Below are 21,987 nucleotides of genomic sequence, written 5' to 3'. Positions count from 1 at the left end.
GCCGGCGCCGCTTCCGCTTTTCCGGTCATGAGTTTACGGGAGTTGTCCTTGTCGACAGAACCAGCGGCAGATGGTAAACAGTAATTATGTTCCATAAATGAGTAACACAATCCACCATAAAACGTGTAAGAAGTAAATAAGGAACTGCTTGAAGCAAGCTAGTGGTTTGCTGGACACTAGACACTACTTCCGCATTTGTCCACGGCACTGTTGTCGTGTGGTTTCTACGTCAGTAAAGGCGGAAACAAAGGTAACTGACGTCATTGACAGGCGACTGCACTGCCCCGTGTCACTGTTTAGAATGGGAATTTTCTCATGATTTACAAGTAGTTGAAAACATTAGATATATTGTTTGTAATCAGCTGGACAAAATATATAACACTAGCCTAGTGGTTTTTTGATATTTTACTGTATATTTATTTATTTATTTTATTTTTATTTTTTTTTACATTTCTTCTTACATTTATTTACGTATTTATTATTTATTTATTGTTTTTGCAGGTTTGGTCCTCCATAGGAGGCTCAGCCTGAGGTGTGGTGACGTCAATCAATGAGGAGAGAGAGTGAAGAGCACTGTCCGTGGTGCTGAAAGGGCGACTCTCTTGTGGAATATCAGTTTCTCCTGTTTATCAAATGCCCGAAGACTTTCAGATATATGATATCTTATTAGGCGGACATGAAGCAAACTAGAGTCCCATGGGAGTGTAATGACTAGAAAACCTGTGCTTGTTATTTTTTAGATTGGGTGGTTGTTTTTAGGGCTTACCTTGAATCGTTCTGTTTAACATATTTGTTTCCATCAATTTAACTTGTCTCAATAATTTATTTTATATTTAATGGGTTTTTGCAGTTTCAGAGATTTTTTTCTGCAGTGAAGTGCAATAAACTTATCTGCAGGTTGTAAACTACTTTTATTTTACTATTAAAATGTGTATACAGCCCAAAATATGTGTTTGGGGGGGTATTTAATAGCCTACATAGTCCTATTTCAGTAGTGTATCAGACTGCTTGAGCACTTTTCGGTAGAAAATATATTTTAAAACCCCACCCTCGGAATAAATTAAGAGGAAACAGGAAAACACTGCATGTCCTCCTCACAACTTTAAGTGGTGTGGTCCCCTTTAAGTAGACCTTCGTAATATTACGCATCTGCTTTAATATCAACGCTCGTCCTCCCTCACGAGGCTCTCAAACAAACCTCACGCGCCAGAATCTCTCTCATTATCAGCAGCACCCGCCCCGTCCACTCGCCCTCCCGAGCAGCGGAGCACCGCTGTGGCGGAGTCCTTGACGGGGACGAGCACGGGTAAACACGACAAAACACTGCTGTTTACATGAAGGCAAGCTGATTCTCGCCGGAAGGCTGCTACTAGGTAAATGTGAAACGTTTTTGTATTGTAGTTTGTCATTCAAATCTTTGTAGCGAAGGACTCCTTGCGTATTTCCCGTGTGTAGGACACACCAAGGACTGTGATGCGCCAGGTACACGGTCTGGATGTACCGAGCAAAACAATATCTTACATTAGCACGCTAAATGGTTTTTATTTGCACCGTGTGTTTCGCACACATCTTGGTTTTCGGTGTTGAGATGTGCGCGCGCACAGCAGATGTTTCCCTGCAGCGAGCATGCGTGTGCATCTTGCGTTTGTTTTCTTTTTGCCTGTATTGTGCTTTCATACTATTTTAATCTAGGACTGTGTTTCATAACTTGAAATTTGTCGTTTCATAGCTCTGGTAATTGCTTTAATTTCTGATTTGGTTTCAGCACCTCTCGTGCGCTGTGAGTCGTGACGGACAGTGTAGTTTGTACGGCCTAGGGTGCAGTATGACCTTGCATCCTTGTGAGGGCTTGCCAAATTGCAGAGAAAGTGTGCTTAAAAGTATATTTGTGAGGATCTAGAAAGATCATCATCTGTAGTCTTTATCATATTCAAGCAAGTTAACATAATTTAGAACATATTAAAGCAGTACGGTATGTCTCAAGGTGCATCACTGTTAATCTCTCTGGTATCACAGTGATTATCACCTGGCTTCTTCTTTGCACAGTATGTATAGTGTTTGTTGCTCATAAACTTGCCATTGAGCCTGCTTGCCTTGCGGTTGTGTAATGTCACAATCCCGTCTGTCTGTCTCACAGCATACACACAAGCAAGGAAAGCCGATCACACCACTTGTGGAGCTCACATTCTAGAATGTAGCTGAATGGCTGTCTCCATGGTGACTGCTCTACATACTCTCAGCATTCAAGCCAATCTTCCAAAGCATTTCCTTATCACACTGTGTGGTTTCAGCCAAATGTGCTTCAGCTACAAAGAGAACACTCAATAATATTTCACTCTGGCGAATACAAGTGTGATACTTAATAAGCTTAATTATCTGTCAATGTGTACTCTTCCCAGTGTTGTTATCATTAGATAAAACCATTAGAAATGTATATATTTAACATTTTACTTAAAAATATGATGCAAATATTAATATTTAACTAACTAAAATAAAGCTGGAATAAAATATTAGATGAAAAACCTTTTAAAGCGAGATCCTTGTACCATTAAAACATCCTGCAAGTTTCAGAGCTTAAACGTCCTCATTATAAACAAAGCATTTATTTAATCAAGATTGTATTGATTGCAACTACTGGAAGAGTACATGTTTGTGCCATGTTGTTCATTCACTTCAGAGCACACATTCTTTATTTAATACCCAGCTGCATTCATCCATCCACAATGGATGCTTTCAGCTCCATTCAATCCACTGATGGAGATTCACTGCTCTACAGGACCCATGAGACTTCATAATCACTTGGTTCTGATCGCTTCCCAATCCGTCTTAGTCTAGCTCCCATTGGATTTAGGAAAACATAAGATAGGCAGCGCCCTACTCATTTTCAGGGGAGTCAGGACCTACCCAATGTGAGGGTTGTCCCCCCCTAAAAATATAATTAAAAATGATATAAGTATTGTAAATGCCTGCTTTGCCCCTTTACTTCACATACAGACAAGTCTGGTGGGAGAGAACAAAGTTCTTCAATGGTTGTGGTGTTTAATACTGTAGCTTGTTGGATAGTAAGTCACCCACTACAACGAACACAGCGAAAAGCCTATGTGTGAACGGATATTAGGCTAATATTGTAGATCTATCGTTGTGGTTGGTTTTGCTCAATATGAGTGTCAGATCAGTGGGCTTGCTGCAGTTGAATATCTGAGTAAGAGACGTCCTCTCTCCCAGACGAAACCTAAAATACTATGTGGAGGATGAAAGATAATTTAATAATTATATGACAAGTACAATTTTGGCTGTATTATTTATTAATTGCTCTTGAGAAATTTTGTTTATTGTCCCCTCCCGCCAACTGTTAGATGAAATTAACGCCCATGTCTGTAAGCATTTGTTAATCTGTTGTTTCATTCCAAACAACAGCATTTTCTTTCTTCTGTAACAATATATATATATATATATATATATATATATATATATATATATATATATATATATATATATATATATATATATATATATATACATTATATATATATATATATACATAATATATATATCTATACATTATATATATATATACATTATATATATATATATATATATATATATATATATCTATATATATATATATATATATATATATACAGTACTGTGCAAAAGTCTTAGGCACGTATTAAAAAGAGTTAAAAAGGCTTAGTTCACCCAAAAATGAAAATTCTGTCATTATTTACTCACCCTCATGTTGTTCCACACCTGTAAGACTTTCGTTCATCTTTGGAACACAAATTAAGATATTTTTGATGAGCTTTCTGGCCTCCGATAGACTGCAACACAATTACCACTTTCAAGGCCCAGAAAGGTAGTAAAGACATCGTTAAAATTGTCCATGTGATTACAGTGGTTCCACCTTAAAGGTGCCCTAGAATCAAAAATTGAATTTATCTAGGCATAGTTGAATAACAAGAGTTCAGTACATGGAAAAGACATACAAAGTTTCAAACTCCATTGTTTCCTCCTTCTTATATAAATCTCATTTGTTTAAAAAACCTCTGAAAAACAGGTGAATCTCAACACAGACTGTTACGTAACAGTCGGGATCATTAAGATGTTCACCCCCAATATTTCCATATGCCAGCCCATGTTCAAGGCATTACACAAGGGCAGCCAGTATTAACTTCTGGATGTGCACAGCTGAATCATCAGTCTAGGTAAGCAAGCAAGAACAATAGCGAAAAATGGCAGATGGAGCAATAATAACTGACATGATCCATGATATCATGATATTTTTAGTGATATTTGTAAATTGTCTTTCTAAATGTTTCGTTAGCATGTTGCTAATGTACTGTTAAATGTGGTTAAAGTTACCATCGTTTATTACTGTATTCATGGAGACGAGCTGTCGCTATTTTCATTTTTAAACACTTGCAGTCTGTATTCATAAACACAACTTCATTCTTTATAAATCTCTCCAACAGTGTGTAATGTTAGCTTTAGCCATGGAGCACTATCAAACTCATTCAGAATCAAATGTAAACATCCAAATAAATACTATACTCTCAGGAATCGATGCATGCATGACGAACATCTTGTAAAGATCCATTTGAGGGTTATATTAGCTGTGTGAACTTTGTTTATGCACTGTATAACTGCACTTATAGTCGAGAGCTCGGGGGGCAGGGAGCGAGAGATTTAAAGGGGCCGCAGCCTGAATCGGCACATAGTTAATGATGCCCCAAAATAGGCAGTTAAAAAATTAATTTAAAAAAATCTATGGGGTATTTTGAGCTGAAACTTCACAGACATATTCAGGGGACACGTTAGACTTATATTACATCTTTTGAAAACGTGTTTTACGGCACCTTTAATTTTATCTTAACTTATATTTAGGTTCTAAGTTTTTCATTTAATATTTATATTTTATTTTATTTAGTCTTTATTTCAATTAACTAAAACAAAAACAAGCATTTGATATACTTTTACCAACTTCTATGTCAGAACGCCGGCTCATTATTGGCCTGCTCCTGTGTCAGCATCACACTCATGTGTCGTGGTGCTCATGTGAACAGCGTCTGCAAATACTGAAAAAATTCTTGAATAAAGAAGTTATTTTTGTTTGTTTTTGTGCACAGAAAGCATTCTTGTCACATGACCATTGTAGTCTCATGGACTATTTTAACAATGTCTTTACTCCCTTTCTGGGCCTTGAAAGTGGTTATTGTGTCTGTTGGAGACCAGAATGATACAGACTTCATAAATAATATCTTAATTTGTTTTCCGAAGATAAACGAAAGTCTTACGGGTTTGGGATGACATGAGGGTGAGTAATTAATGACAGAATTTTAATTTTTGGATGAACAGTTTACATTCCCAAACATTTCATTATCATATATGCTTTATATTCAAGAGATAATATGTTTGAGAGAAGCAAGCCACCAGTTTGTGATATTTTGTTTTTGGAAATTTATGAGCAGTAAACACTATTTCTGCAGTGATACTGTATATGGCTTGAATGTGGCCTGTGAGAGAGAAAAGAAGTGCGGGGTCATAATAATAGCTATTCTGCAGCTTTCTGCACATCTCATTCGACAGCAGACAGAGGTCGTCCAGTGCTGATGACACCACTGTAGCAGAAGCATGACGCAGCAGATTTCAACATCAAAATGTAACTTTTTGGTTATATATCTTTATTCGGCCAAATGAAAATTGTTCAATATTTGCTCATTTTTAGTTTTGGATTTCTGTGTGTGGTCTCACATCATGTGTTTTTTTCCTTAAACATTATTCCTTTTGTTTTCTCACATAGAATAGTCAAAAAAAGTAATTACCTAGGATTCATGTATTAGCTGCTACAATCTGCATAAGCTACGCTAATACTCACCTATGACATTTATGTTTGCAGTTGTGTATGAGAGTTAATTATGCAGATGGCATAAACTGTGAGAGAGACTGAGAATCTAGTCTTCTGCATCGGTGCAAAGTTCAAGCTGATAGGATAGATTTAGCAGCTGCGCTCTACATTATGACTCACACTGCGTCAGAGGGAGACCACACTGTCCCGATACTGACTCAGCGGTTGCACATTTTACAGCAAAATGTGCTAGGTCTCTGTCTGTTTTGTTCAATTTTGTCACCCAACCAACCCCAAGTGTTTAAAAGGTCATGTCATCATGGTGAAGGATTGTGTTGCTTATTATGCTGAGCATTGCTGTGTGTGTCGCTGCTAATACTGAGCTGTGCCAATTGCTTTTGAATTATTTAGATCATTAATCCCTCTTCTCTTCACCATATGTCTCAGGATGCACACTGTAGCAGCAATAACTGCTTTTTTTACAAGCAAAGGTTCTAGACAGAACCTTAAAGGGGCACCATTTTACTTTTTACATGTCCAGCCTTCTTTATGTGCATTGTTGTTGAGCATGAAAAAGGTCTGTATTAACGTGACAAAGCACAAAGTTCAGTCCAAAGAGGTTATTATCTACATAAGTAAGCACTGTTTTTGAACTCCCTGAAACTCCTCGATTGTAAAGTTTTCTTCTAGGAATGTACATGCCACAGTATTCCTCATTTAAATAATTCCCGCTCAAGACATATGCTAAAAAAAACGAGGCAAGGGCTGATTGAGTTGTATCAAAGTCCCTTTAAGTCAAGTCATTTCACTCGGCGGCCATCTTTGAAACACCTCTCGAGCAAGTGCTGCTCCTATCCTACTTTGAATGGGGAAACATCAAATTCTGTTTGCAAAGCTTTAGATAAAATTTCATATTTGAAATCACAAGTGAAATCTGACAACAACTGTCTCATAAATTTTGTTTCTAAACACTCAAATCATGACTTTTTTCAGGCTGGATCAAGCTAATGCGCATGCGCAGTCCTAAAAGCGTCTGACTGTTTCTATAGGAACCGGAGCTTCTAATGGCAACTGCAGTGACGCGATGACTTTACCAATCAGTGATTGGCTCTTATTTAGAAGGCGGGACTTATTCCACCATACTGTGCAATGCACTTTTTCCCATTAATAATAATACGAGTGCTCCGTCTTTCTATAAAGTCTTTGGTTGTATTACACTGTAAAACATTTATGTGATTTAACGGTAAAATATTGTAAAAACGCTACGGAAAAAAATAGTAAATAAGTTAACAGTAAGTTACCGTATTACATACATGGAAAAACTGTAAAAGCACTAACCAGACATTTATAGACAATTTTTACAGTAAAATGCTGTAAATTTTACAATTTTTATAAGTAAAAAATACAAAATCAATGTATAATTTACAGTCAAAATCTGTAAACTGATATTCCCACAATTCCCTGTGTGACACTCCACATTTGAAAGTATTTTGTTTAAATAATCATGTTTCTTAATAGTTTTTGTTATCAGTTATGTACATTTGGGTTTTATGTTACATCTTCTGTTGTTTAATGAATGTTCATTGCATTATGTAAGTGTTGTGGGTTACCATGATGGTGTTTTGCGTTTGCGTGAATGACTCTTTGCACCTTCTTTATATTAGTATATATTTCAGCTCATGGAAAACTACTTGTGATGAATTCATTCTTTATGTGGCTTTCTCTTTCTCTTTTCTCCTACATAATTATGGTGGTTGTCAGTATGTTAAAGGTACAAAACAGATTTTAGTAGTAGTGTGCATTGTTGAATTGGTTTACATTCAAATTTTCTTAAATTACAGTTTTTTATACTGTGAAATTTACAGTATTGTTCTATAAATGTGTTTACAGTTTTTCTGTATTTTTTACAAAATTATTCTGGCAACCACAGCTGCCAAAATTATTTTGTAAAAACTACGGAATTTGTTTTACAGTGTAGTAGTGTGTTAAAACTCATGGTTCTGATCAGGGGCATGACATTTCCGAAACACGCTTGAAGCGGTTTACCAATCACAACACACTGGTCCAGCCGACAAATCACATTGCTGCTTTTCGGAAGGAGGAGCTTCATAGAGACCGGAACGAAACAGAGCGTTTCTGACAGACTGGGAAGAGAGGTGCTGCAAAATATTAAATAATGTGGTTTTTGAACATTCAAGTATGAGCAGACCCCAAAAAACAAAATCAAGCCTTTGAAAAAGGGCATAATAGGTCTCCTTAAAGGGTTATATCAGGTGCTTCATGTATTGAACCTTAAAGGGGTTCCCATCATGGGATCATTTTATGGATTTAGTTGTTAAACAGGTTAAACAACTGTTAAACATGAAAGTATTATACAATAATTTAATCTTTTTGGCTTTAAAATTGAGTCAATAACTTTAGGGTTCTATATTGAACCCCATTGAACCTTTTTTCTCATCCCCTTGTTTGTCTGTGTCTCTTAAATTAAAAATGCTATCTGCATCAGGAATGAAAACATTTTTAGAGCTTCAGGCAGATCTTGATATCACTGAGTAGTCTGAATGTGAAAGTTAAAGTTCTATTATGTCTGTTGTCTGGCTTAGCACCAGCGCAGAGTCAGAGCAAGTCTGTGTCAGCACAATGTTAAATATATTACAGCTCCGCAAGCAATGCTGCTGTCAGGTCTGCTGAGTGTAAAAGGTCCGATAGATTAAATGAAATGGGAAGATTGTTATGTTTCCTTTTGACTTTGATGGCATGATCTACCTCACTTGATAAGTGATAACAATGAGAATATGTGCAAACATTCAGTGGACATCTTAAAGGGACAGTTCACCTAAATGTTTATGAAATTCTTTCCTCTGTGGATCACAAAAGGATTTTTTTTTTCCTCAAAATTTAAAATATTTTTTTTTTATTTTCTACAGACCAAAGAAAGTCAAACAGTTTTGGATCAACATGGAGGGTGAGTAAATGATAACAGAATTTTTATTTTTGGGTGAACTGTTTCTTTAACAGTCTGGCAACATAAAACTTGAAATATTTTCTTATTGACTGAACCTTCTTGTAATACTGCTGTTATGTAAATGGAACGAGGGTTAATACAGAGAATAGAGAATCATTTCCTCTAGTTAAACTGACTACATTGTCTGTGTTCTTGTATTTTATTCAGGCTGGCTGCAGCTGAGCTTTTCATGCTGTGTTGACAGGGAGGAAGACAGATCCAGCTGAAGAAGAAGAAAGAAAGGAGAAGACTGCTGACTCCATGTCTTCGCCTTCAAATAAAAGATCTGGCTCTGGATCACGCAAGTAAGGCACATCTTTTGTCTGTCATGAATCTTTTTTCTAACCAGCATTCTTTCAAACTTGCAGCTGTGTTGGTGCTTTGCTGTAATATCTAACCCATGAAGCTGCTGTTTAACTCTCTTAATCACATTTGTCTCTGCTGCAGTTTAATGACCATTTGAGCTTTAAGTGCTTCAGTAATCCTCTCTCTCTCTCTCTCTTCTGCTGCTGTCATTAATACATCAGATGTATAGCTCTTTCAATTTCTCTCTCTGCTGTCAAGATATTTTCACTGTACAACTACCAGAGTGTTAAAACTGCCTGATGGGTCAATTCACATTAATGTACAAAGATATTAAACACATAAACACAAATGTACACTATTCTAAATAAGATTTTAAATGTTTTTAAAGGCAGTCTCTTATGCAAGGCTGCATTTATTTGATCAAAGATACAGTAATATTGTGAAATATTATTACAACTGTTTTCGATTTTAATACATTTGACCCTGGACCACAAAACCATAAAAGTCATAAGGGTCAATTTCTGGAAATTAAGATTTATACATCATCTGAAACCTGAATAATCCAGCTTTCCTTTGATGTATGGTTTGTTAGGATAGGACAATATTTGCCCGTGATATTTGAAAATCTGGAATCTGAGGGTGCAAAAAAATCTAAATATTGAAAAAAATCGCCTTTAAAGTTGTCCAAATTAAGTCCTTAGTAATGCATATTCACTCACAAAAATACATTTTTGATATATTTACGGTAGGAAATTTACAAAATATCTTCATGAAACATGATCTTTACCTAATATACTAATGATTTTTGGCATAAAAGAAAAATCGATCTTTTTGACCCATATAATGTATTGTATTTGTATTGCTACAAATATACCTTTTGTGGTCCAGGGTTGCATATTTTAAAATGTAATTTATTCCCGTAATGACAAAGCTGAATTTTCAGCATCATTACTCCAGTATTCAGTGTCACATGATCCTTCAGAAATCCTTCTAATATGCTGATTTGCTGCTCAATTAACATTTCTTATTTTTTATCAGTGTTTAAAACAGTTGTGCTGCTTTTGATTAGTCTAATGCAACCTTATTAAATAAAATTATTAATTTCTTTCATAAAAGTTTTGACTGGTAGTACGGTCCATATACTGTAGCACCACAGAAATAAGACCGTTCTTTCTTTTGTAAAAAGTCTGGCATAGAATCACTAAATTACTTCAAAACTATAAATGACAATTGTATGAATTAATCAACGATGGATAAATGGAAAAGTTAGCCACACCCACAAATACAGAATACAGATAATTTTGTCACTGTAAAGTATGTACCAATATAGCAGTGAGTATTCCTGGTAACAATGCAGTAGAGCCCAGCTCTGTGCCTCTGTGTCATCTCTTTCCTCAGATTCAACCTGCTGAAGGCCCTACAGCCTAAGCACCGCTTGCAACAAATGCTGTCGTCTCCCACTGCATCTCCAGTGTGAGACTCTGATTCAGTACCCTACTGTAGGGCATGACTGTAGTAGACAACACTGCTGCACTGGACATTCACACACCAATTTAACACCAGTTTATTACCTGATTTCACTGATGCTGATGTTGATGATCTGAGAGGGCAGTTCTGATACAGCTTACGCTGAACTCTCTGGTCTGTGACAGAGGCTCAGAGGAAGTGCAAATGAATCAGTGGGAATCTGTCCCATGAGAAGCCATTTTGGCGCTGACTGAACTGATAATCTGCGAGACCTACAACAAATGTGAAATTTTCACAGTGATTAATGAGTGTGTGGCAATGCAGTGCACATATTCACTACACCGCATCACCCGACTTTCCCTCAAATAAGTCCATATCACTGGAAACATGATGGATGTACCTGGTCTGTCCTACCTACCCAACCCTTCCTTTCCTTGCTATCAGTAATGATAGCAGAGTCCTCTTTTTCTCCCTCTTACTCTCTCTCTCCTCAAGCACGCTTTGTTTGTCTCGGCTGTTTCACTTTTACTTTTATTTTCTCTGCTTTGCTCTCACCTTAACCATGACCTTGGCTTGCTTTCATGGTTAGGTAGTTCAGCAAACCACTTACAGCCCACCAGTGGTGGTCCTGGTGGACAGTAGTTAAGGTAGCTTGATGTGCTGGTATGTTTGGTCTGTTTATTTTAAAATTATGTTTGGACCAGTGTTATTTGAGCATTAGTTATGCTATTAAAATATTGATAAATATTTATTAATTTTTCACCTTATTTTTATATTAAAGGCGCCGTAGAATGGAAAATTTTATTTATCTTGGCATAGTTGAATAACAAGAGTTCAGTACATGGAAATGACATACAGTGAGTCTCAAACTCCATTGTTTCCTCCTTCTTATATAAATCTCATTTGTTTAAAAGACCTCCAGAGAACAGACGAATCTCAACATAACACAGACTGTTACGTAACAGTCTGGATCATTAATATGTACGTGCCCAATATTTGCATATGCCAGCTCATGTTCAAGGCATTACACAAGGGCAGCCAGTATTAACGTCTGGATCTGTGCACAGCTGAATCATCAGACTAGGTAAGCAAGCAAGAACAATAACGAAAAATGGCAGATGGAGCGATAATAACTAACATGATTCATGATATTTTTAGTGATATTTGTAAATTGTCTTTCTAAATGTTTCGTTAGCATGTTGCTAATGTTCTGTTAAATGTGGTTAAAGTTACCATTGTTTCTTACTGTATTCACGGAGACAAGACTGTCGTTATTTTCATTATTAAACACTTGCAGTCTGTATAATTCATAAACACAACTTGAAACTTCACAGACACATTCAGGGGACACCTTAGACTTATATTACATCTTTTGAAAACGCGTTTTACGGCACCTTTAATTTTATCTTAACTTATATTTAGGTTCTAAGTTTTTCATTTAATATTTATATTTTATTTTATTTAGTCTTTATTTCAATTAACTAAAACAAAAACAAGCATTTGATATACTTTTACCAACTTAACTAATGCATATGGACATTTATGACCTGGTCTTGTTTAATAATTATTGCTGATTAAAATTAAAGGAATAATTATTTTGCTGTTTAATGTTGCTTTGATGGGATTTTAAAAGTCTCTTCTGCAGCTCTAGCTTTAAATGGTGGTCAACTGAGTTTTTCAGCAATGCTGATACTGATATTTACTCAAAACTCACAAAAATTAAATGAAACTGGCCAAATATCAGCTGATTAATATCGGACTATCACTAGATTCCACATTGTCCATCATGCCTATGAACGCACCACTCTGCACCACCTAAAGAAATTGCTTTCATTCAGTGCTGCTAACCTGCTCTTTCCCAAAAGAGAATGTTTCTGGGAGATTAAAGAGTCATTATGCTCTAAGCTACCCCATGTTCCATTGCTACAGAATTTGACAGGTGTACTGTTTTGCCTCAGCTGTATGATTTTAGTAGGCTACTTGAGGTCAGCAGACAGCTTTAAACTGCGTGTTCAGAAGGTTCTGAAAACAGTTATTTTTTGTTTACATAAAAGAGACATTTAATGCCAGTAAAGATGAAGGGAAGCAGTGTAATTCTGTCAAAAGTAATCTAGTAAGCCTTTGTAAAATATGTCCAGCATGTCTTTTATTCTCTTAAGTGTGGAAAAGCGGCTCTAATCCTACCCTTTGCTAGTGTTTCTGACAACCAGAATTAATTATAACCCTTTTATCTTTCTTCCTGTCCTCCTCTGATTCAATTAATTAGTCAGACAATCTGTTAAATGATCTGTCAGATCTGCAACCTCATGTTTCATGGACATTAACATTTAGATGAAAGTTGTTTATGTTTTTATTTCAGTTGGATGTATTTGGCGGTATTTGGCATGTTTTAAATGGACTTTATAACGATGCCTACCCAGAGGTTGCTTTAACCAAATATTTTGTACATTTAAATGATTTGCAATGTTATTATGAGAGTATGACATCTGCATGTGGAAATTCAATGACATTCGTCTGTATTTTTTTGGAAAATGAAAAAAAAATAATCGAGCATAATGATTACAACCCAGTCCGTATGATTTTGTAGCCCCGCCCCTACTTCTACCCAAATTCATTCCATATTTATAAGCACAGATTTCAAGAAAATGTCCACAGAAACATTCATTTAAATATCTACAATACAGTTCAAGCTATTAAGGTGAACCTAAGGTGTGTGCTACCCTGTGTAATGATTCCTTCTTGTTTGTGGGTCAGTTTTGACTATTGCAGGTTTATAGAGCTAGACTACACACCCATGGAGTCAGGCATTATGGTCTCTATGAGACAAAGCAGAGGATTTGTGACACCAAAGTCCCCGGAACGCCACTGTCGGTCAGCGCTCCATCATCCCTCTTTCTTTCATCAATTCTGTCTCTCTCTCCTCCTTTTTTCTCTTCTTTTCTTCACTTTTCTTTGTTCTTTGTTATGGCATTGTGTCAGCATGGATTCAAACTCTTCAACCACAGCACATTGTCCCTATAATATCCAGTTTTTGATTTTATTGGGGTGGGGGGTTAAAGCTTGAATTGCATTGCATATGTGTGTCAAAGTTAAAGATGATTTCATTGTTGTGGTGTGCAAAGTAAATCTTTGCTCTCATCAGATCACCATGATGGTGCTGCTGTCACTTTGTTATTCAGCTGCAAGATTCTTTCTCATAATTGATTCATGACTGATATTTATCATGATCTGTGCCTCAGCGCATAATACACCTGCTTGTATTACTTTGCAATTTGTGCTATTTTTTGCAGTTTTATGTGTGCTAGTTATCTTTTTCTTTTTTACATCCATAAAAGGTGTTTTCTCCCTAGGGTTGACTGTATGTTTAGAGGCATGTTAGTCATTTTGTACCATAGGTGGGCATGTTTGTTTTCGTGTTTTGTGGAATTGTACTTTTTGTTTGTTCATGTACGTGTGTGTTTGTGCATTCTGGTTATAACTTGTCTTTGGTCCTCTTGAGTGGCTTTGAATGTGACACTGAATTTGTGATTCTTTTGTGGCACAGACGAAGTCCAGCACCCGTCAGTAACCGCGATCCCTATGGAAATGCCTCTCTTAGCAGCAGTAGCAATTCAGGATCATGCAAGGGCAGTGATGGAAGCCCAACCCATAGGTGAGACACGACTCACCCAGAGATCATTGATGCATTGCTCATTTTCAAACATCTTTTTCAAGTTTGTTTATATATAGTATTGTTTTTCTATGTACAAATTTTCTCATCCAAATCAGGCATCACATGAAATACACTTCCTGCAATGATAACCATGGAATCCGGCCCCCTCCACCTGAGCAATATCTAACTCCACTGCAACAGAAAGAGGTGTGTATCAGACACCTGAGAGCACGGCTTAAAGAGACCATCGACAGACTACAGGACAGGTGAGGCATGCATTATTCAAATGAGGGCCCGTGCATTAATGATCTCATCAGTCTATGATGAAATTACTTTTATTTTTAAGCAGCTACTTTGAGCAGCAGTTAATTAAAGTGGTTCCTTTATTTGAAATTGTTATGCAAATTTGCACTTGGTTGATGGTTTCCAGACCGTGTCACAATTACACAGACAGATTTAGCTATTGAAGTTGCTAACCACTGAATATTAGCATCTAGACTGTGCAATTTCCCTCTAATGCAAGGCTTCTAATCTAAATATTTATTACTTCTAAACTGTTTCTTTTAATGGCAGGCTTTAATGACAGCTCCCATTTGTGTAATAGCAAGGATCCTATAAGTGTTAATGCATTCTTAAAGCTGCTGTGTGTAATGAGTTAATCACCTGAACTATAAAGGCCTCAAGACAATTACTGTCGATTACAATTACTGAAAAATTCACAACAACAATGCTGATTGGCTGGTGGCACCACAAGAACACGCAGTGGCAAACAGTGAATGGCGTCAAAGTCGCTTTCAAGGAAAGTCTGTTGACTCAGCGACCATATTTTCATATTTGCTATTTCAGGCATCCAAAACCAAGCGCTATCTCTTTGAATGGTGGAATCCTGAAATCTCAAAAACTGCTTGGCAAACTCACAAATAAATAACATATTTCAAATTAGCAACAAAATCTGACATGAACTGTCACATAAATGTTGTTTCTTAGGCTCAAAAAGCATAAAAAAAAAGTTTATTTTTCAGGCTAGATGAGCCAGTGCGCATGTGCAGTCCTAAGCGTGAATCTCAGGTTTCTATGGAAACCGGAGCTACTAATGACAGCTGCAGTGAAGCAATGACTTTATCAATCAGCGATTGGCTGTTTTACTTAGAAGACGGAACATATTCCGTCATAATGTGCATTGCAGTTTCTCCCATTCCTTAGTAGTAGGGGTGAACCGTCTTTTATCTATAGTCTTCGATGGCGTTCAGTTGAGAAAATTGCTTTTTTGCACCATGCTAACCAGACAAACTGACTCTTTTGAAATAGGCACAATACCCTTCTGCCACTGGTCAGACAAACCTACTCCAAACTCATAGTGATTAAGCCAGTATGTTGTTGTGCTGGGCTGCTCTAAAGCCCTGGTTATACTTCGTTTTTTTTACTTGTACGCTAGTGTACGCACACAGTGGAACGCACAGCCTTGGAAAGGATATTTAATTTGACTAGTACGCATACACAGGTATTTGACGCATGCGCAGTTTTGAGCAATCTCTCGCCGTGAGTTACATCCCATGTAAACATGTTTGTATTCTTTCATGCTAGAGTTGTACAAATGAGGTACTTTCTAACCTCTTTTCACAGTTTCTACAAAATGTCACTGTCACTGTAGCTTGCATGCGTTCAGGTCTGTTCTGTTTATGCTGTTTTTCCTTGACTACCTTGTGAATCGACGCCGCCAGGGCACAGTTGCCACGTTGTGGATAACTAATTACTGCAAAAAAAATTGCATGTGCGACCTGTGCATACAAGTACACACGGTCATAAAAATCTGGCGCTGCGTACTCTTCTGATGACGAAATTGGCGTCATGCGCACTGTACGCTGACCCTCGCATACACGTAAAAAGTGCTTAACAGACCAGTGTTGTCACAGAGCTTTGTTGTTTGCAGTTTTCAAGAAAAGCAATCTATCTGTGACTGACATACAGTTGGCAAATTTGCATTAAGTTGGGATAGGACAAAGTATTTTCAAATGAATAAAAAAATTCACACAACAGATTTAATTTTGGTCTTTCTTTCACCTGCTGGTACATGTGTCCCTTTCTTTTCTCTTTTGATATTCTCTGTTTCTTTCTCACTCTCTTTTCTTTTACTCTCTTAGGGACACTGAGATTGATGAGTTGCGTACTCAGCTGTCTCGTATGCAAGAAGACTGGATTGAAGAGGAGTGCCACCGTGTGGAGGCCCAGCTGGCTCTGAAAGAGGCTCGCAGGGAGATCCAGCAGCTTAAACAGGTTGTAGATGTTGTCCGATCCAGTCTGGGAGACACTGACACAGGGGTGCAGAAGTGCTTCCAAGACATAAACCTCCAGAACCACAAGCTGGAGTCTTTATTGCAAAGCATGGAGATGGCTCAGATCAGCACCACCAAATCAGGAGAACCCCTGGCAGGTGGAGGGGTGGTGGGGGCAGGGCTGGAGGTCAGCGAGGGCCTGGTGGAGTCTTCCGAAGGCTCCCCAGCTCGCTCGCTTACCCGCAGCTCTACCTACACCAAGCTGAGTGACCAGACCGGCCCGGAACGTGGGGGTAATGAAAGCGGGTGTGACATTCCATGTTTGTCAGGCGAGGGCACACAGGACAGCGGGTTTGTTTGCTGCGGAGACAGCGGAAGAGGAGCCAGCAAGGCAGATCTGCTCCTGGAGGCTGCATTTTTGTCTCAAGAGACTGCTTCGCTGCTCAATGCGTACTCCCGCCTGCCACACTCCTCCACTTATGAGGCGCTGTGCAACAGTGAGCCTGGAGTTGTGCCACTCCGCTGCAGTGGGATCGGAATGGGAACCAGTGTTAGCATAAGTAATCCATGTCTGTCGCATCATCACTTATACCTGCACCACCTCCGTGAGCAAGGCATTCAAACCGACCATTCCCCGGCTTCAGCCCCTGCCCACGGCCCCAGTACATCTTTTAACTCTGATCTGGACACTATTGCTGAGCGTACCTTCCGCTCTCAGGCCTGCAGCCCGACCTCTACGTGGATGTCTGATGAGGGAGATGATCTGGAGTCGGTAACTACAGAGTCAGCCATTACTGCAACAGTTGCCACAACTTCCTTTGTCAACGATTTTTCCACTAAGTCTGCAACGGTTGTAGCAATGGAGCCTTGCGCACCAACTGTATCAGTTACAAAAGGACCTGCATCTTTAGCGTTGATCCCCATGGAGTCTTCTGTCAAGGAGACTACTGTTTCAGCATCCCTCACAGTCTTACCAATCACAACGACAGCTTTGACCACAGAGACCATTGGATCTCCAGTAACTAACTCTGTTCAACCTCTAACAGACCCTTTGCCAGACCCTGACACCTCCCCTTGCTCTGTGCAGCCATTGGTTGAGACAGAAGAGGACACCCTTCCACAGACCACTCAGCCTCGTAGTGTACTTACAGAGGCTGGGGTTGCAGGGGATAATGTTATCGATATAGATGCAGATGATGAAGATGAGGTTGATGAGAGTGCTACGAACACAGAGTCCAAGTCGTCTGGCTGTGGTTTACCAGTGAAGAACTACTGGAGCCGGCACTTCCTAGTGGATTTGCTTGCAGTGGTCGTGCCGGTGGTGCCCACAGTGGCATGGCTCTGTCGGGGTCCACACCGGGATGGTCAGCCTATGTACCATATTGGTTCTCTATTGCGGGGTTGCTGCACCGTGGCCCTCCATTCCCTGCGCCGAGGAGGTGGTCTTCGACATTACCCCGCAGGAGGAGGTGGTCCAGGAGGAATGAATATATGAGACCTTATCTTCTGTCTTGGGAAGCCCTGAAGCCAGTGATATCACTGTTCTTCTGTAAGATGTGCAATAAGAGAGTGGTTAAATCTTGAGGGTACCAGTGGAAGCATAGTGCCTGAGCACAGCACCTTAATGCTGTGGTTCTCTATGGTCTATATTCAAGAGGAGATAAGAATGAGGAAGTTGAATCACTAGCATGTATTTACACTTACAAATAAGATGCTCATGAAGACTTCATGCGAGCTTTCACCTTTCTCCACAACCGCTACACTGAGTAAAGGGGCGATGATGTGTTCTGAATGACTAACACAATGACATTGACTCAGCTTTGTGAGTGACACTAAAAGATCCCCTTTAATATGATTGTATTACCCTTATTTCGAGTGAAGAGACGCAATAAGTGATTGGAAGGAAATGTCCTTTTGTGCGTCCCTCTCACTGTCACTGCAGAGGGTGTGTGTGTTGTATATGTGTTGATTTATCTGAGTGAGTGTTTTTGTTGTGTTAATGTACAGTGCAGCCAAAGTATCTGGGTTACTAATGGCCATCATTGTTGTAGCCGTGAGTGCGGTAGTTAGCTGTCCCATTACTTATGCCTGTGTGGCTCAGAGCAGACATCTTTTCCCCTTAAGGAGCCAGGCAAGCGCCTGCTGAGCTATTTATATGCTTTGCATATACTACTAGTGTCCTAGATAAATGCTGTCACAAAATGATACTTAGTCCATCTGGAGTCTTTTAGAAAATGTATTCTTTATATCAAATAAGTGGGAAAGTTTGATAGTTTAGAAATTCACTGTATGGTTGAATGCTAAATTGTGTATTTAGGAAAAGGGTAACGCATTTTAAGTAATATTAACAGTAGGAAGGATCCAGCGTTTAGACAATGATCAGGGTTAAATGACTTTAATAGGGTCACGGGAGCTTTTTCACCAGAAGTGAATTGTATGATTTTAATTCACTGTGTGATTTTTTTTCACTGTGTGACCATCAAAATACTGTCATAGCCAAATGTTTTTGGATAAAAGACTTAGCTTTAATAATGTGTAATTTTAATGTTCACTGTTAGACTAGGTTATACAATTCAAACTCAAACTGGCGATAGCCACCATGTGAGACGAGAGCGCTAAAAACAACACTAAAGAGTGTAATTGAGGCCACATGTGGATTTGTGGTTCAGATTTCACCAACACCACCATTTCAAAGAATCATCACTGATTTACAAATTTACTTTAATATTTATACTTCGCATATATATGACAGCAGAATTGATTTGCCAGAAAACAGTCACTAGTGCACCTCTTGTGGCCAGTGTTGCCAATTGCTTTCAGTTGAAAGTAGCTAAAACTGTCACTAGATGGCGTCATACTGGCGAGTGCACTGATCTATGTTAATATAAATATAGATCAGTGGGCGAGTCAAGGAATCTAGATAAGGTTTGTCCAAAAAGTTGCTAGATTTGTTGCTAGGATTTTGAAAAAAGTCTCAAAATGGGCGGGGAAGTTGCTAAATCTAGCGAAAAAATCACAGGGGAGTGAGGTTTACCTGCAGAGGTCATACCAGCTGTCCTCCATTACACAATGAAACATCTGAAATTCATTTATCATTACACCCTGCTAGACATGTTGTGCTAATATGCTATTGATGTAGCTAATATGTTATTTCTGAAGTACTATGTAATGTAATTCCACTAAAAAGATCAAAGAAAGCAAAATGTACTTAGTAATGTATTGTACAAAAAGAGGAGTATTCAACTTGTAGAAGGTTATAAGTAGCGTGCCGAAACAAATCTGATTTTAAACCTGTTTCTAGCTTTTTCCAAACATTTGGCCATGACTGTATGTCCCCTATGATACTCATGTTGACCATTTATTTGATTGACACTTAGGTGACAGGTGACATTTACTGACATGTCGATTGCACTATAATTCACTTTATAAGCAATTACTTGAAGTATACTTGATTGTGTGTTTTTGTCTGTCCAAAGGCCAGTGCATACATGTGGATTTGTGGTTCAGGGTTAGATTTCACCAACACCACCATTTCAAAGTATCATCACTGATTTACAAAGTTACTTTAATATTTATATTTTATTTATATGTGACAGCAGGATTGATTTGCCAGAAAAAAAAAAGTGTACAAGATAATCAGCCAGATGAACACTAATTGTAGTTATTTGCATCTCACATATTGTCTTATCTTCCCTATAAACCATGAATAGCCGCTGCTTTTCAGTCTACCTCCTCCCTCTGATATCGTGTACAGTATATGTAGTGTGATATAGTCTTTATTTGTTGTCTGTTTGCAAAGTTCTCTTTTAAATAATTTGCTGCTTTCTGTTGTGCAATTTTTGTGTGGCCCTGTAAGGTTTTCTGGCGCTTGATATTTATTCTTTCAACCGCTTGACAATCTTAATTTGTGCTTTGTGGTGGCAAGTGTGTACAGATGTCTATAATTTATAGTCTAGTCCCTGCACTTTTCACCTCATTCCAACTAAGCACTTATTAAAGAACCTTACAATAGATTTCAGAAAAGAAGGCATATATGTTCCTTTTTTCTTTTTCTTTTTTTTATCATTATTATTGACTTTGATGTTTGTTGAAACTATGAATGTGTGGCTTTCAGATAGTTGTCTTTTGGCTTAATGGAATATGAGGTTAAATAAGTTTGTAATCAAGCGTTACTCCAAGAACAGGTTTCCTCCAAACTATTACTGTCTGTTTGTCAGTGAAATGTATGTAAATAACTATCGCATTAGTTATTTGGCCAGATAAATGTTTTACGCTGATGTAAAGCTTTGTATAAATGCTGAATTGACACATAAGGCCTTGATAAGAGTTTCTTGAAAATTTATGAAGCCATATTACAAGCAGAAATGTGTATGTTGGCCCTATATGCTGGTACATTTGAGTAATAATATTTGTCATTTAGTTATTTTATTATATATATATATATATATATATACACACACTTTTAAACAGCATTCAACAGTCTTTTGGCAGAGAGCAGAGCTGTGCAAGTGTGTGCTATTTAATGTGAAAATTAATGCAGCATCAGTTAATTTTTCTTTCTGCATTTCTGATAATCCCAGATTATTTGCTTTGAAGCTTCAGATCCACCATTAAGAAGTCTACAGATATTATTAATACTTGTTAGTTTACGAATAAAATATTTGTAAACTATCTTCTGAGGTTATCAAGCTGTCCCTAGAGGAGTGCATATCTGAGCATTGTGACGGTTTTCTCCATGTCCCAAGTTTTTATAGCATTTTTTTCTTTTGCCAAATCCAAGTTTGATATCAATGTCAAATGGCACAGCGTATTGTTTAGAATGTAGTTTTGTAACCACAAATCATCTTGGAACAGATGCATCTCTTCTTGAATCATTACTGTCCAATAACACGTTTTTAGGTTAAACCGGCAATGCAGAGGTTTTAAATGTTAGTTTCTTTTTATCACCTTCAAATATGGTTTGAAGACTTTAGTACCTCATATATTCTGTAAACTATTTGCCTAAATGGAAAGATTGGAAGTGGTTTAGCCGCCAACAAGACAAAAGTCGCCATAAGCCATGCTTTTTTCTTTCAGAGTGAATATTGAAATGTAAAATTGGTGGCAAACTGATAGTTGTGTCTGTTAGGCAGGATTTTATGACTGTGCCTAGAAGATTAAATCTCACAGAGGTACCTTTGTCATAGAGATTTTTTCTTACATGGTAATTCTAATGACGTTTACATTTTTCATCTGGCACATCAGTTTGGCTCTGTATTGTCTAACAGTATCAGCACCCTAAGTGGAACCAGTCTTGTAAGTCTGGTAATGTTTCATATTGTCTTAATATTTTTGTGTAGAATATTTTAATGGTAATATTCGTGTGTACAGACTTCACTGCAGCACATCGCTCTTGACCCACATCGCTCTGTAAAAGGATCTATATTAAACAGCATGGTGA

General features: G+C 37.9%; 1 protein-coding gene across 3 annotated transcripts; it reads left to right on the top strand.

The window, feature by feature from the left end:
- Positions 1-1,236: 1,236 nt before the first annotated feature.
- Positions 1,237-21,965, top strand: snphb (syntaphilin b). Of its 3 annotated transcripts, none has more exons than XM_067370611.1 (7): positions 1,237-1,373; positions 8,773-8,810; positions 9,018-9,154; positions 13,377-13,493; positions 14,167-14,274; positions 14,391-14,540; positions 16,416-21,965. In XM_067370611.1, the coding sequence occupies exons 3-7, from the start codon at positions 9,111-9,113 to the stop codon at positions 18,040-18,042; spliced, it is 2,046 nt and encodes a 681-aa protein (XP_067226712.1). In that variant the 5' UTR covers positions 1,237-1,373; positions 8,773-8,810; positions 9,018-9,110; the 3' UTR covers positions 18,043-21,965. The 3 variants fall into 3 exon arrangements, with proteins under 3 accessions (XP_067226712.1, XP_067226713.1, XP_067226715.1); XM_067370612.1 differs by having other exon boundaries at positions 9,018-10,628; XM_067370614.1 differs by lacking the exon at positions 8,773-8,810 and having other exon boundaries at positions 1,261-1,373; positions 9,018-10,628.
- Positions 21,966-21,987: the final 22 nt, after the last annotated feature.

Source organism: Chanodichthys erythropterus, chromosome 20 (assembly GCF_024489055.1).
Source record: "Chanodichthys erythropterus isolate Z2021 chromosome 20, ASM2448905v1, whole genome shotgun sequence".
Taxonomy (NCBI): Eukaryota; Metazoa; Chordata; class Actinopteri; order Cypriniformes; family Xenocyprididae; genus Chanodichthys; species Chanodichthys erythropterus.
Note: the sequence above shows the minus strand (reverse complement) of the source record. Positions and strands in the feature narration are given on the sequence as shown.

Excerpts from the sequence above, each read along its gene's own strand:
- snphb (XM_067370611.1), top strand. The coding sequence starts at position 9,111 with ATGTCTTCGCCTTCAAATAAAAGATCTGGCTCTGGATCACGCAA. Across the intron at positions 9,155-13,376 it reads TCTGGCTCTGGATCACGCAA|TTTTGACTATTGCAGGTTTA; the intron begins GTAAGGCACATC and ends TTTGTGGGTCAG. Across the intron at positions 13,494-14,166 it reads TCCCCGGAACGCCACTGTCG|ACGAAGTCCAGCACCCGTCA; the intron begins GTCAGCGCTCCA and ends TTTGTGGCACAG.